Source organism: Sinocyclocheilus rhinocerous, unplaced genomic scaffold, assembly GCF_001515625.1.
Source record: "Sinocyclocheilus rhinocerous isolate Xijiao unplaced genomic scaffold, SAMN03320098_v1.1 scaffold1164, whole genome shotgun sequence".
Classification (NCBI taxonomy): domain Eukaryota; kingdom Metazoa; phylum Chordata; class Actinopteri; order Cypriniformes; family Cyprinidae; genus Sinocyclocheilus; species Sinocyclocheilus rhinocerous.
This window is the reverse complement of record NW_015643253.1, coordinates 799,992-814,295: the sequence shown is the minus strand read 5'-3', so window position 1 is coordinate 814,295 and position 14,304 is coordinate 799,992. Positions and strand designations below refer to the sequence as shown.

Genomic DNA, 14,304 nt, shown 5'->3' with positions numbered 1-14,304 from the left:
AACTCTGCACATATTAATTCCCCTCAGTGAGGGAATCGCTCTGGTCTTTATAAGACACAATGGAAAGCAAAAACTTGGAAATGTAGAGAAATATAGATTTTTTTGGGGGGGGGGGCAGAATAATTCCAGCTCGCGGCTAGATGAAAATGAAGTCATAGATCAGTCGAAAGGTTTTCCTCATCCAATTCCTCATCCTCCCTCTCCTTCACTTTCATGCTGTATTTTTGGCCTCCTGAGCATCACTGTCTACGTGGATTAGTTTGAAAAATATCCGCAGAGCTAAAATGCCTCTGCTACTATGAATAGCAGAGACGTTAGAGACGTGCTTTCAAGTTCTGGCCAAACCAAATGAAAGCCTCATTCTCCGAGAGCTTCCTCACATTGAAATACTACAGCTATTCTTCTCAAGTTCGGATTTGCATGTTTAGTACATTAACCTTAATTTCCTTCTTTTTTTTTGGTCCTTTCCCTTTTTGATTAGCATTTTAAAACAAAAATATTGCTGATGTGATACATTAATTAAGTTAATTCAGAGGCCTCCATCGATCTCCGCAATGATCTAACAGCTCCTACATATCACCTCTCGAGTCAGATTAGTTACATTAGTAGCTCTCACCTCTTGTCAGTCCCTGCTAGCTGAGTCTAATTAAAAACAGGCTATGTTGGGGAATAGCATGCTGCAGTAGTATGCATACTTGTCTAGTATACACATTTTCTGTATGCATACAATACCCGGGTGACTACATTTTCCAAAATATGCTTTATACTGTGTGAAATATTATATCAATATGCCATGCATTCAGGTTAACCTTTTATTTCCAGTGTGATGAATGAACCAGGAGTAATAAAAGTTATACAAATTAATTTATTCAAATATACTTTAACTTTTTTTATAGTTAATCTAGTTTTCTTATATTCAAGATGAATTTCTTATTTATTATCTTTGTGCACCTTTTATAACACTAGAGGAAATGCATTATCTCTTGATCCCTGGTCTTTTTGAACCTAAACCAAATACCAGGGTTTATATATACGCATTTGTTTGTTTGTTCGTTTGTTTAAATTTTGGGGTGATAAACATATTATTTTTGTGTTCTTAATAACAACAATAAAACTATATATGAAAATATTCTGTGCAACTTTTATAATCCTAGAAGAAATATATTATCTCTTGACTGGTCATTTTGAACCTAAACCAAATTCCAAAGTGTATACAATAATTACATATCCAGTTATGAATATTTTATTTTATTTTACTTTCTTTTTTTTCTTTTCTTTTTTTTTTGAGGGAGAACTGTCTTATTTTTGTGTTTTTAATATCAATATTAAAACTATATATAAAAATATTATATTTTTCTGCGCAGACTTTGGAGATAATCAGAACATCGTGTTATTTGTTAAGAAAGTGGTTGGCTAGTATTTCATACTGAATATAATCAGAATGTACAAACTCCTGTACATTAGTCAAAATAAAATGTTTTTCTGGTTAAGCCATGTGTTGCAACACCAAAGTAGTCAATGATATTTCATAGCTCAGATGTGACAACAGCTTTAACAAGATGTTCTGTTCAAATAGCAAACAAAGCATTATAAATCACAAACAGGTCCCTATTTTTCTATGTACTATATGTGAACTCTTGAAGATAAACAGGAAAACTTTGCTTTGAGAGGTTTCCAGACTGACTTCAGCTGATTGGCCTTAAGGCATTTTGACATATTTAGATCTGAGAAGAATTAAGTGTACTAGATTCAGGTATAATCCACTTTGATTAATGCTCCACGGGCACAAGAAACAGTCTCTGGTAATCAAAACTCTCCACCCCATTTTTTATATTTAGAAAAAAATTATTGCAAATGATTGAAAAGATTGCATTAGAAAAAGATAGAGTTGATAGAGCAGAGAAAAACAATGTATTAACAGCGTCCATCCATTCCTATAAAAATCACTGACTTTGCCCTTTCATAAGATCAGGCGAGATTTTGTTAACATTTATTTATTTATTACTGTTTTTAAAAGAATGTAGGACACTCTGACAGTTATAATATAACATTTTATTATATAATAATATATAATATAATAATAATAATAATAATAATAATAATTGACAGAAAATAAACAGTTCTTATCTTCTTTGCAAGTATATCTCCTTAATGTTCCAAAACATCCCCTTTTTTTTCATTTATTAAAAAAAAAAAAACATGCTATTTGAAAGCATTTCGTTTTCATCTGCTTAAATGTTAAACTTTGATTTCTAATGTTACTTTTGTAGTTACTTTAGTTAAATTTACATATTTGTCATCTTTAAATTTGTAGAGGTTCAGGTTTAAGCAATGTCTTTGTAATTTGTAATCTTAATTACAACTTTTTTCTGTTTTATCTCTTAATAATGAAGGATCTGTCTTATAAGAATGAGGCTTAACAGGCACATTTTGACCATAATGAAGTCAACATCTAATTTCCTCCTATATCAGATAAACACAAGGAGCATTTCTGACTGTGTTTTGCTCTTGTCATGAATCTGTTGATACAACAGCCTGTAATCACATCCAGGCTCTGCTATCGCTGATTGCGTTGCTAGTATAACAGCTCTTGATAAGTGATCCACTTGGCCTTGCAGCGCCGCTTTTTCAGACATGCATCAAACAGCAGCTGTGCCAACACAGGGACTCAAATACAATTAATATGCATTTGTTTCTCAACCCATCATATTGACTTGTTGATAAGCAAACTTCTGTATGAGATAATGTGGCAGATATGCTTTAAGCCACATTCGCCTACTAAACATTGTTTATTATGTGTGAGTCATCATGTGGGGGACCATCTTATGTAACAGATCCGCATATACACTCAATCAGTGACGGTCCAAACAACACCCACAGACTGCACAGACCTCACAATTAGTGAAGCTGTTTGTTTCAGCCAAAGCTAGTTTGAGTTTTGGCAGACATTGTATCTTAAGAGATCTACCTATTCTTGCATTCACACTTTGACTGTGTATTTTTGCACATACTAATGGCTTATTCTGCATGGCCATATTTTAGATCCTTTAATCCAACCCCATACCTGAATTTAACAACTACCTAACTATTACTAAACAACAAATTAGGAAAAGTCGTAGTTAATAGTTAGTTAATGGTGAGAATTGGTCCTGAAATTTTTTTTTTTAATCCATTATTCAAAATGTATCTCTTATTGTTTGCTATATATTTACTATAATATTAATGACTCGTCCAACTTATCATAAATGAGGCCTCATCTTTAAATATGAAACTCAGACTAAATTGTTTGTTGAGTTTGCATTTATCATTACTTAAAAGTGATTATTTGTTGTTGTATATAGCCTTTTTAATGTTATAGTGTATTTTTTCATAATAATATACCATAATGGTTGTCACATATTTCATACAAGAACAAAATGTTAGTGTGGGAGTACAACCATGAATCAAATGCAATAGCAAATTGGCAAAAAAACAAAAACAAAAAAAAAACATGGCAACAAAGCGCAGTCCCTTTCAGCCGTCCACATACACTCAGATCCTGCGATGTTTTGGCTCCAGCTGCGGCTCGCGTCACCGTGGCGTCAGAATCCTGTGAATGGGCGAGCTGAGAGCAGCCTGGGAGAGGCAGCGCGAGCGTACAGTGCAAGTCTGTCGAGCACCTAATCAACTTCGCGAAATTGAAGCGTTTCTACGAATCATAATGAATGACATAAAAGTTGCAGTTCTGGGATCCGAGGGTGTCGGGAAATCAGGTATGTCTATTTTTATGCATTATATCTAAATATATGTATTTAAAAATATATATATTTTCTGTGTTATATTTATGCCTTTTTGTACTATATTTATTGAAAAGCCTATAAAAATGCGTATTTTATCTATGCTAGCTCTATATATATATATATATATATATATATATATATGTATATGTGTGTGTGTGTGTAGTGCCAATTACAAAAAGAATATGCTTCTTATTTTGTTTTCTTCTCTACGTTTACAGCACTTATTGTTCGATTTCTAACCAGGAGATTTATTGGAGAATATGCATCATCATCAGGTATTATTGTTTTCATATTGCTGCATTTTACTATTGTTGATCAGAGACATTCTATTTATAGGGTTGGAGAAGTGTGCATGACTGATGAGGTATTTGGTGGGTGGAACCAAATGTTTGCAAAATCGGTCACTGAAAATACCACTTTTGTGGTGTTTTGTTTAAGTTTGAATGCCTGTTCTTATGTCTGGATATCGACCACCCAGCAGTAAGAGCAATGGCACCAATGGGAGCAGTGCCAAGCAGGCTACACAGCGTGCCAGCGAATCACAGCAGTTTACTGAATGTGCAGGAATATTTTGTGTCTGATGTGATCTGTTCTTGTCTTTACAGAGTGCATTTACAGAAAGCGCATGTCTATAGATGGAAGACAGCATAATCTTGAACTGTATGACCCCTGTTCTCAGGTATGTAGACATGCAAATGTAATTATACTTCTGTTATAATCAAGGCAGTACCTTGATAAAGCACCATATGGTTTAGTATGCTAAAGTGAGCATGACAACTGTGCATATTCCAGTGATCTTTATTTAAGATTACATAACCTTTGCCTGTTTGTGCATGTAGGCTGAATTTCTTTGCAAGCACAGAGAAATGTATTGTATATGAATATGGATTTTACTGTAAGCAGCCCATTTCATAGACTTGACTAGTTTAGACATTTTCCAGAGACCTTGCAAAAAGGGTTAACCTACTAACTATTAGAGCGTATCCAGAAGTCTTACTGTCTTACGTGTGTTAATGAGTATTGTAGAGTTGTGAGTCTCACTGCCTTATATAATCTCTCCACAAGCTCCAGACACAGCCAGCAATATATAATGCACCTATCAGCCCTGCACGCTATCCCATCTGCCCTGTAAGACTATATTAGGCCTGAACACTTATATTAGTATTTGATATAAATAAACCTCATTTTACCACACAGGAGTGAGTTAATAAAAGATGAAGTGTGTATTTAAAAATACTTTTTCCTCCCTGAGCTTTGTATATATTATTAATGTGGTCAAAATACAGTAAATATGGTCTAGGAGGATGAGTGTGTTTTCCTCTTGGATAAAATCCAATTATTTAATCAATCTGTTGCCCATTATGTGATTGGATACCATCTGTGCATCTTGGGGGTCAGGTTGATTATCCTGTTTTTCCTCACAATCCCATTTAATCATATTGCTGGTTCAATATAAGCTAAGCTTAATCAACAGTATTTGTGGCATAAATGTAGTAAAAAATAATTTAGACTTGTCCCTGCTTTTCTTTAAAAACAACAGAAATCAAGGTTATGGTGAGACACTTAGAATAGAAGTGAATGGAGCCCATTTTTGGATGATTTACAGGAATAATTCACACAAAATTGAAAATTTGCTGAACATTTACTCACCCTCAGGCCATCCAATATGTATATGAGTTTATTTCTTCATCGCAACTGATTTAGAGAATTTTAGCATTACTTCACTTGCTCACCAATGGATCCTCTGCAGTGAATGGGTGCCGTCAGAATGAGAGTCCAAACAGCTGATAAAAGCATCACAATAATCCACATGACACCAGTCCGTCAATTAATGTCTCGTGAAGCGAAAAGCTGCATGTTCGAAAGAAACAAATCCACGATTGAGACGTTTTTAACTTCAAATCAATGCTTCCAGCTAAAATACGAGTCCTGTACCTATAAAATTGCTTCTTCGGCGAAAAATTCATCTTCAGGTAAGAAATATGCACAGATCAAGTGAAAACAGTCCAAAACTGTTCTAAATAAATATGTCGGTGGGTTTTGATATGAGAGGACAACAGGAGATTATTAAGCAATATTATAGATTATGGACTGGTATTTGGATAGGGAAGCAAAGGTTTAAAGTTTAAACACCTTGATGGTGGATTTGGACAAACACACAGCTAACTGATGGACTGGAGTCGTGTGGATTAAAGTATGGGCAATATTCCTTTAAAGACTATCAAATATATCTGTATGTCTGATTTCTTTGTGCAGCCATGCGAGGGGAAGTCCACACTCAATGAGCAGATCCATTGGGCCGATGGCTTTGTGGTCGTTTACAACATCAGCGATCGTTCCTCCTTCCTCACAGCCAAAGCCATAGTGCATCTGATCCGAGAGCTTCACCTGGGAGGGTCTAAAAGGTAGCGGTCACTCTGAATACATGCTGTTCACAACAACACCCTCAGGCAGCAGAAGATGAGCCTATTTCTGTCCATATATGAGTGTTGCTCTTATGTGGGTGTCCATAATTCACCAGCTTCTGTTCACATTGAGGAGGATTGTTGAATTGAGTATGTGGGTGGTACTGATGGGCGGATGAGCTGGTGACTCAGGGACTTGTACTGTAGATTAATTGAAAAACATCTATTTTTAGTCTAGCCTTGGCTATTGAGAAATTTTCAATGATTAAGTAGATGCATTTGAGAAATTCACTTTATAGCAGAAATAAGTGGAATATTGAATGGCCCTTCTGTCTTCAGTTAGGATTTATTCTATTCACAATTGACATTTATTTGTTTATTCGTCATTTATATGCTTTCAGGCTTTTCTTTTTGCTCCTTTTACATAAGTTATTGTAAATTAATCATCTTCAGTGATGTTTTTACCTTTGTGACAGCAGGGACACAGACTCTGTGATTTTCCTGGTGGGCAATAAGCAAGACTTGTGCCACATGCGGGAAGTGGACAGGGAGGAAGGCCAGAAGTTGGCGTCCGAGCGCCGCTGTCAGTTTTACGAGCTGTCTGCTGCAGAGCACTACCAAGAGGTGGTGCTCATGTTCTCCAAGATCGTGCGCAATGCCAGTCTGGGAGGCAAGGCCAAGGAGCGCCGCCGTCGCCCTAGTGGTTCAAAGTCCATGGCCAAACTCATCAACAATGTCTTCGGAAAAAGGCGGAAATCTGTTTAAAAAAACGAACTTGGACAATTGTTACAGGACTGACGCATGAGATGCGCCACACTTGTTTATATAGTTCCTCACCGCTTATTGTTAATGTCTTGTCTTGGCCACACAGTCATTACCAGGTGAATCTCATGAAACACATCAAGAACATGGACATATTTCACCCTAAAGTCAAAGGAAAACAAACATTTTCTTTGCTTCAAGAAAATGAAGCCTGTTTTATAACCATTTTGCATTGGAATAATATTCTCATGTCATTTACCTCATAATTTCTCATTACCGCAATGAAAAAAAAAAACTATATATATGTGTGTGTGTGTGTAATATTTTAGAATTGCACTCTAAAAAAAAACATCTGGACTCATTATGGTAATGAGATTTTTACATTGTGGCAATGACAAAATGCTCATTTGTCATCAAAAATAATGTCACGGTGCAAAACATTTCAAATAGGCTTAATTTTGTTAATGCAAAATATAATAACCTAATTTTCTTGCGTACAGCTGCACATCTCTGCTTTTTGTCTTAAATGTTTCTTTAATCACTTCTTAGGATGTTTAAATGTCCGATTTAAAAGAACAACTAAGGACATCACTGATATTTCAGCTTGAGGATTGGCTAGACTGCCAAGTCAAAGTCAGCTCTGAGGTTGTGAACTATTAGTTAGCTTGCCATGTAGTCATAGATCAAATGTTACTTGTGTTTCACTTACCATTTGTTTGTGCAGTATATGAAACTCCTCACTCACTGTTTGATGTAATTTAATCACTTTCTACATGTATGATGTGAGCAATGACATGTCATGACTTTTATGGATTTTGAAATATCTTCAAATTCCTGTAAAACAAAAACATCTGTGCATTAAAATGTGACCATTTTAATGGCCAAGTATCTTTCCATTTTCTAGGAATTCACATATAAAGGTATTTGTGTACTCAAAGTTGGGAAACAACTGGCCTAACCAGAAAATAAGTAATAGATATGCTGTATTGAATAGTTTTTCTGAAATGTTCACCAGAATGGCATTATCTTTAATATTATGCAACAGAATTGCTTCAGCAAGTTGACATTACAGTGAGGAGATAATGATGAACAGACTGAGGTTTTGGAAAGCACCAATAAAATGAACGATGAATCACTCAGCTGGTTCTAATTTGTTCTACAAATTAACAGATACACATTAAAAGCAATATTGTACTAATTGCAGATTACGTTCTAAGTCCTTAAAGGGATAGTTCACCCAAAAATGAAAATTCTGTCATTAATTTTTCAGCCTCATGTCGTTCCAAACCAGTAAGACCTTCGTTCATCTTCGGAACACAAATGAAGATATTTTTTATGAAATCCGTGAGCTTTCTGTCCCTGCGTAGACAGCAAGGCACTCTCGTGAATGGCGGCAGACAGTGATTTTTGTTTTCTTTGCACGCAAAAAGTATTCTCGTAGCTTCATAAAATTACTACCTTTCTGTGCTTTGAACGTGGTAGTTCCCTTGCTGTCTATGCAGGGTCAGAAAGCTCTCGGATTTCATCAAAAATATCTTCATTTGTGTTTCGAAGATGGTCGACGGTCTTACGGGTTTGGAACGATATGAGGCTGAGTAATTAATGACAGAATTTTCATTTTTGGGTGAACTATCCCTTTATGTGTTTAATGGAATGCTTGCATACTGCACAGTATGCACTATGCAATACTATTTACTATTACTATTAAAAGCAGTAAATTGATGGTATAAAAGGTCAATCGATGTTGCTTCTGGCTCCTCACACTGGCATTAGAAGGTCTAAACTCTTATTATTTTGGCAAAAGACAATGTCTTTTGTTGACCCTTTGGACATCTGGCCAACATTCAGCACGACAGTTTCCAACAACAGCAAGTTATGATGAGTAATATTTGAGAGCCAGAAGGTGGATTGGGTCCTTCTAGTTCTCATACATGCAGAAGACGAGAAACCCCTTTATCAACATAGGGGAGAGGAGCAGATGGCTGTTTGTACAGCATTGATTCAAAAGGAGATATGAAACACAAGGTGTTTGCTTATAAGGGTCTTGTCATCACGTATTGATTCCTGGATAAACACTCTCGAACAGCTAAACGTGCTGGGAATTTCACTTTTAAGTATATTGCGAACTCCCCCTTCTTCTGGGGAGAAGAACCATGCACTTTCTTCCAATTAATATCTAAATGTGTTTTCGAGCTTACCATTATTTTCGTCAAGTAGAACAGATTTGTTGGGCCTGTCAACCAATCAGAATTTAGTGTTACAGTTTGTGTTAGTAGTGTTCATCAGTTGTACATTTCAAAATCCTTACTTCCGAATGGCCCTTTCAAGTGGCCAGTTTTGAGCACTTCGGTTTGAAACTACTCTTCAATATGGCGGCCTTGATTGCTCTCACTCCGAAGCAGCGAATTTATCCTGTTTGGAATACAGCAGATGGATGCCATTTTAGTGCCTCTAGTGATGCCAAATGGAACTGCAATCTATTTGTTTGAGTGGCTCAATTTGGCCCAACATATTAAGACAATGTGCAATTTGGGATGAGGGAACCTGTTTATCCAAAACAAAGGTAGAAAAAGGGTAGTTTTTTTAATTAGTTTGACAGTCTTTATTTACATAATTATGTTAGTTGTCACTAGCTGTGCAGAAATACCTCACTTTACCTTTAAATTTACACTACTTTGGCCTCTATCGCCAGCTGTAGTTGAAAAATAAATTGCTAAATGTATTTGTCGAGGTGCTTTTTTTAACATCTGATTTTGTATATAATAATATTTAATAACTTAACACTGTATTCAGTTTTTGCAGTAAGGGATAAGGTTAGGACTATGCAAGTACGACTGAAATTTTGATAAGCATAACAGTCACATTTGATAAGTGTGGCATCAACTTTTTTTTAATCGCAGCTTTTACGTCTTAGCTATGGGGATTAAAATGAGCTGCATAGTTAGTCATCTTAATACTATTGTTCTTAGTTTGTTGTACTGTTAAAAAAGTAAAAAGAAGAGAAACGTGCTGTCATACCTTAGACTTATCCTCCCACCTTAGGGTCTATTAAAATTCATCCGCGAGACATTATAAATAATATTGTTTACCACGCCATCATCATTCACCCAGTAAAGCGGCATTGAAAGCATTTGGCACAGGTGGAGTAGAGGCCATGGAGTGAATGGGTGGTGTATGTTTACATGTGCAAACATGTGGAAGGATGAGCAGCAGAAAACTCAAAAGAAAGAGGTGTTGCTGGAAAGCAAAGCGACCAGTTATGGGAGATTTGCCGTTCAAGCCACAGATGTGAACTCGTGCGTGACCCCTCTTCAGGTGTTCTTGGCAAGCGCTGGATCTTCAGCAGATCCTCAACACCTGACCAAAGCAAAGCACAGCCTGGGCCGGCACGCAAAATTACCTATACGCAACAGACCGTGTACCCATCACAGATGGAAGTACTGTCATTTACCTCCATAGAGGACGACGCACTGGCAGAGCAGGTGTGCTGATATAAAAATGATTCTCGCATTTCCCTCTCAGTGCTTCTGAATGAATCATCAAAGTCTTAAATCTTAAAGGTCCGTTCACAACAAGAACGATAAAACTCTTTAAATCCAGATGGATTCTGACTGGCTGACGATGTTTTTATTATTCATTAGTTGAAAAAAAAACGCCGTTAAAGTGATTCCAGCGATGTTGTTTCTCTGTGTCAATATCATTATAGCTGTGATTTGGACACTGCTATTCGTTTATATTTAGATAGATTTTTTTTAATTATATCATTATCGTTATAGTTATTGTCTTTGGTGTGGTTACTTACAGTATTTGATATCACATTCTCCATCATCTTCAAGATTGGGTTCATTCCTGTGCCATACAGTATTCTCTATACTTCTATTTCTAGCATGCACTTAATTATATTTGTTGTATATCACCTAGTTATAATTAGTATAACCTAATATAGTTATCAGTATCAGTAACCAGTAAATTAAAGGAGTACTCCGTATTATGAAAAAGTATTTTTTATTTATATTTATTTTAATTTTTATGTATTTATTTCATATATATATATTATATAAACAAGCTATTGATGTGTATTTGTAACACTTATTATTAATCACACACATGTAATCAGTCTCTCATTAATGTGTGTACACAAGCCATGCTAATGAAAGCTAGGACTGATTAGCCATTAATTAACAGCACATCCGCTGGAATTCAGTGTGGGGTGATTTGGATGTGGGAATTCATGAACTTCTGGATTGTTAATGTAAAGAGAGACGTGAAATTGTGTTTTCAATTCTACCGTCACTGCACCTTGCGTGTGTTCTTACAAAAACAACATGTTGCCTGAGAAGGAGATGGAAAGAAAGTGCCATGCACACCATAAACCATAATAGCTGAAAGCTAATTCATAGTTGAGCCAAAAGATTGCCTTGCAGCAGCAGGCTGGAATCTCTTTGATGAGGCCAGCAGAATAAAGGCTTAGCATATGGATCTGATTAGCACAGGCGAAAGTGATTCTTTGATTCATTTCTGCCCGAGGACCCAGTGCTTGAGTTCAGTGTGTTGTGATACTGATGTTATAGTGTTCATCTTTGCACTGTGTTTTTAAATGCGTCCCATTCTGTCTGTATGAATGGGGCAACAGATTTTGGCCTCCACATCAAAAAGATTGGACTTTGTTGTAAACTTTTATTGACCCACATTTAATGTATTTATACATGTGGGCCACATTCATGTATGTTGTATTGGCGGCATGAGAAGCTGATATATTTTAAGATCAGTGGGAGGTTGATTTGTTTAAGACACATTATCACATTAGCGCATATGTATGGAACGCAAAGTGGAGACAAGAATACGCACTTTCTGCGTGCTCACATGACAATAAGAAGATGGAGAGCGTGGTGGGGAATACACAGCGAGATTACAGATTCTGTCACTGTATAGTGCTGTTAAATTTATAGAGTAATGATGCTAACATACTTCAAAGTTCACATGGAAGCTGGCTTAACACGGTTTCTAACTGGTTGAAACTGTTTATTTAGGATTAGTAGCAGTTTCAAACTGGTTTAGGTGGTTGTTCATCTACTAAACTATAGCTAAAAGCAGGTGAGACCTTGTCGGACACAAGAGGTCAAGGCTTGGCTTGTTGACACGGCCAGCTAAAATTAGCAGTGTTCCCTGATGTAATTTTGTATTTATTTGATAATTATTATTAATACATTTTTGCAAGCAACATAAATGTTTCTAATATTTTGTTATATTACAGTATATCATAGAATTTGATTAAATAATGTGTGTGTGTGTGTATACTGTACATATATACATATATATGTATATATAATGGAATTCATTAAAGAAAATCATTTTTATTTATTTTAAAAAAATTGACCCTTATGACTGGTTTTGTGGTCCAGGGTCACATTTATCTAATTTAATTAATAAAAAATACATAACATATACGTATTTTAAATATGAAATTAAAATATAAAAAGGAATAAAAAAAAAAAATGTATTCGTTTTTTTCCCCCGCTGCTCATGAACAGACAGTATTTAAATCTATGGACTATTTTTTATGACCCACTAGCAGTTAAAAGTAAGTATTGTTTCTAACGTAGTTAGACAACGTAGTTCTACAATGTATCTTCCTTTTGACTTGCTGTATCACAGAAGTGGCTTGAAATCTTAACAGACCTGGTTTTATTTACAGACACCATAAACTTATGGCACTCAGGTTTAAAGGTAAGTATTGGCAGCAGCTGCGTTTCAAACTAGCACACTGCCGGGAAGCAAGTGCAGAGATGGCACAGATAGCCCACAGCCATTCAGACCCAGTCACAACTGGAGCGTACTGCCACAACCACACATCCAGACTGCAGGTATGTGTGCTGAGATAAGGAACAGTGGCTCTCGCCCGGCCATTCCAGCAGCGTTATGGTGGGTTTAACCCAGCTCAGGTATGCTGGGAATGTAGCGGAGTGTAACAGCATAAAGAGAGGAAGCCTGTAGATTTGAGCTGAGACTTCATTGAATGCCATTGGTGGAGAAACTGTTGTCTCTGTTGAGGTCGAGGCTCATTTTGATTTCTAAATAACTTAGGTAAACCAGTCATGTGAGCTGGTTATGTAAGTGTGTTTGTTGAAAGGCCAGCGAGTTACTGGAGCTAAAGTGTGAGCTGTCCTATCCAATTCTGCCATCCCTGCCAAGTCTCCTTTAGGACACAAAGTTTACTTTCAGGAGACCTTGTGGGACTCCATTCTTCTCTGGGCCCTGAGCAGAGCGCAGCGGGGGGAGGCAACAGTACAGAGATTATAGCGACCCACTCATACCCATCAAGATCAAATCCTGTTCCATTCCAGGCAAAAATGAGCAAGTAAACAAATGGTTGAGATAATAGCAGCGTTGAACCTGAGAGTTTCATAGAAACATGGCATTTTCAAGAATTTTATGTTGTGAATTTAATTTTATTGAAAAATTTGAATCAAATAATTTGATAAATATTCTTCATGGTTTCATGGAATAAACAAATATGTGAAACATGTCTAGTTGCATAATAGAATGTAGGCCTACTGATAGAAATCTGGAGACCTCAAAGCCTTAGTTTGTTCCCGAAAGTCACTCATTTTAGTGTGTCATCGCATTAGATAACAAAATGGCGTCTTTAAAAACTAGCACACTTCTTAAATGATACATTTCAAAATAAATGCTTTAATAGTTTCATATTTTGTCATCTAAGACAATGATATTCATTTTAAGTGTGGCTGGACCCACTGTACAGTGTCTGTGGGTCGATGACTGTTCACTCTCCGTTTTATGTGCTGTACTCTCATACAGACAGATAAACTACTGGTTTAGGTTATGTTATTAATCAGCTCCTCCAAGTATTTATCATATCTATCACACATGAAAGCCTTATCTTTGATAAATGAAATCATGGCATGTTCATTTAAAAGTGATCATAGCTGCATTTTTCATGCTTCATCTACACATCTGAGAGGTAAAATCACTGTTGGCAGTGTTTCGAACACTTAAGGGCACTTAAGGAAGAACATGTATGGCCGACTTCCATCTTGTCTGAATGCCAGTGACATCCTAAGTGCACTTTTGGCATTACAGAGCAATCACAGCTTCTCAGATTCGGACACGTTCCACGTTTCATTGTCAGTAAAAAGTTTAAGAGGAACATACGTTTGGAAATCAGTGGCTGACACATTTTACAGAAGGTAAAAAATGATATTATCCCAAGGAGATGATAAAATCTTCGGTGTTTGCCTATACGGTTGTTCCTGGGCCTGTTCTTGTCTATTTCAGAAGATTTGCCACCAGTATGTTAGCAACTATATTTTGTGCAATGTATTAGTTCAGCATACTCT

The 14,304-nt window shown here is 36.3% G+C and overlaps 1 protein-coding gene across 2 annotated transcripts; it reads left to right on the top strand.

Moving 5' to 3' along the window:
• The first annotated feature begins 3,673 nt into the window (after positions 1 to 3,673).
• rergla (RERG/RAS-like a) lies at positions 3,674 to 7,099 on the top strand. Of its 2 annotated transcripts, none has more exons than XM_016574638.1 (5): positions 3,674 to 3,752; positions 3,998 to 4,054; positions 4,385 to 4,458; positions 6,036 to 6,184; positions 6,664 to 7,099. In XM_016574638.1, exons 1-5 carry the CDS (start codon positions 3,701 to 3,703, stop codon positions 6,947 to 6,949), a joined length of 618 nt encoding a protein of 205 aa, XP_016430124.1. In that variant the 5' UTR covers positions 3,674 to 3,700; the 3' UTR covers positions 6,950 to 7,099. The 2 variants fall into 2 exon arrangements, with proteins under 2 accessions (XP_016430124.1, XP_016430123.1); XM_016574637.1 differs by having other exon boundaries at positions 6,661 to 7,099.
• Positions 7,100 to 14,304: the final 7,205 nt, after the last annotated feature.

Bases quoted from the DNA above. Each gene is read 5' to 3' on its own strand.
- rergla (XM_016574637.1), top strand. From the start codon at position 3,701: ATGAATGACATAAAAGTTGCAGTTCTGGGATCCGAGGGTGTCGGGAAA. The intron at 4,055-4,384 runs GTATTATTGTTT...TTGTCTTTACAG, and splicing joins AGAATATGCATCATCATCAG to AGTGCATTTACAGAAAGCGC. The intron at 6,185-6,660 runs GTAGCGGTCACT...CCTTTGTGACAG, and splicing joins CACCTGGGAGGGTCTAAAAG to CAGGGACACAGACTCTGTGA.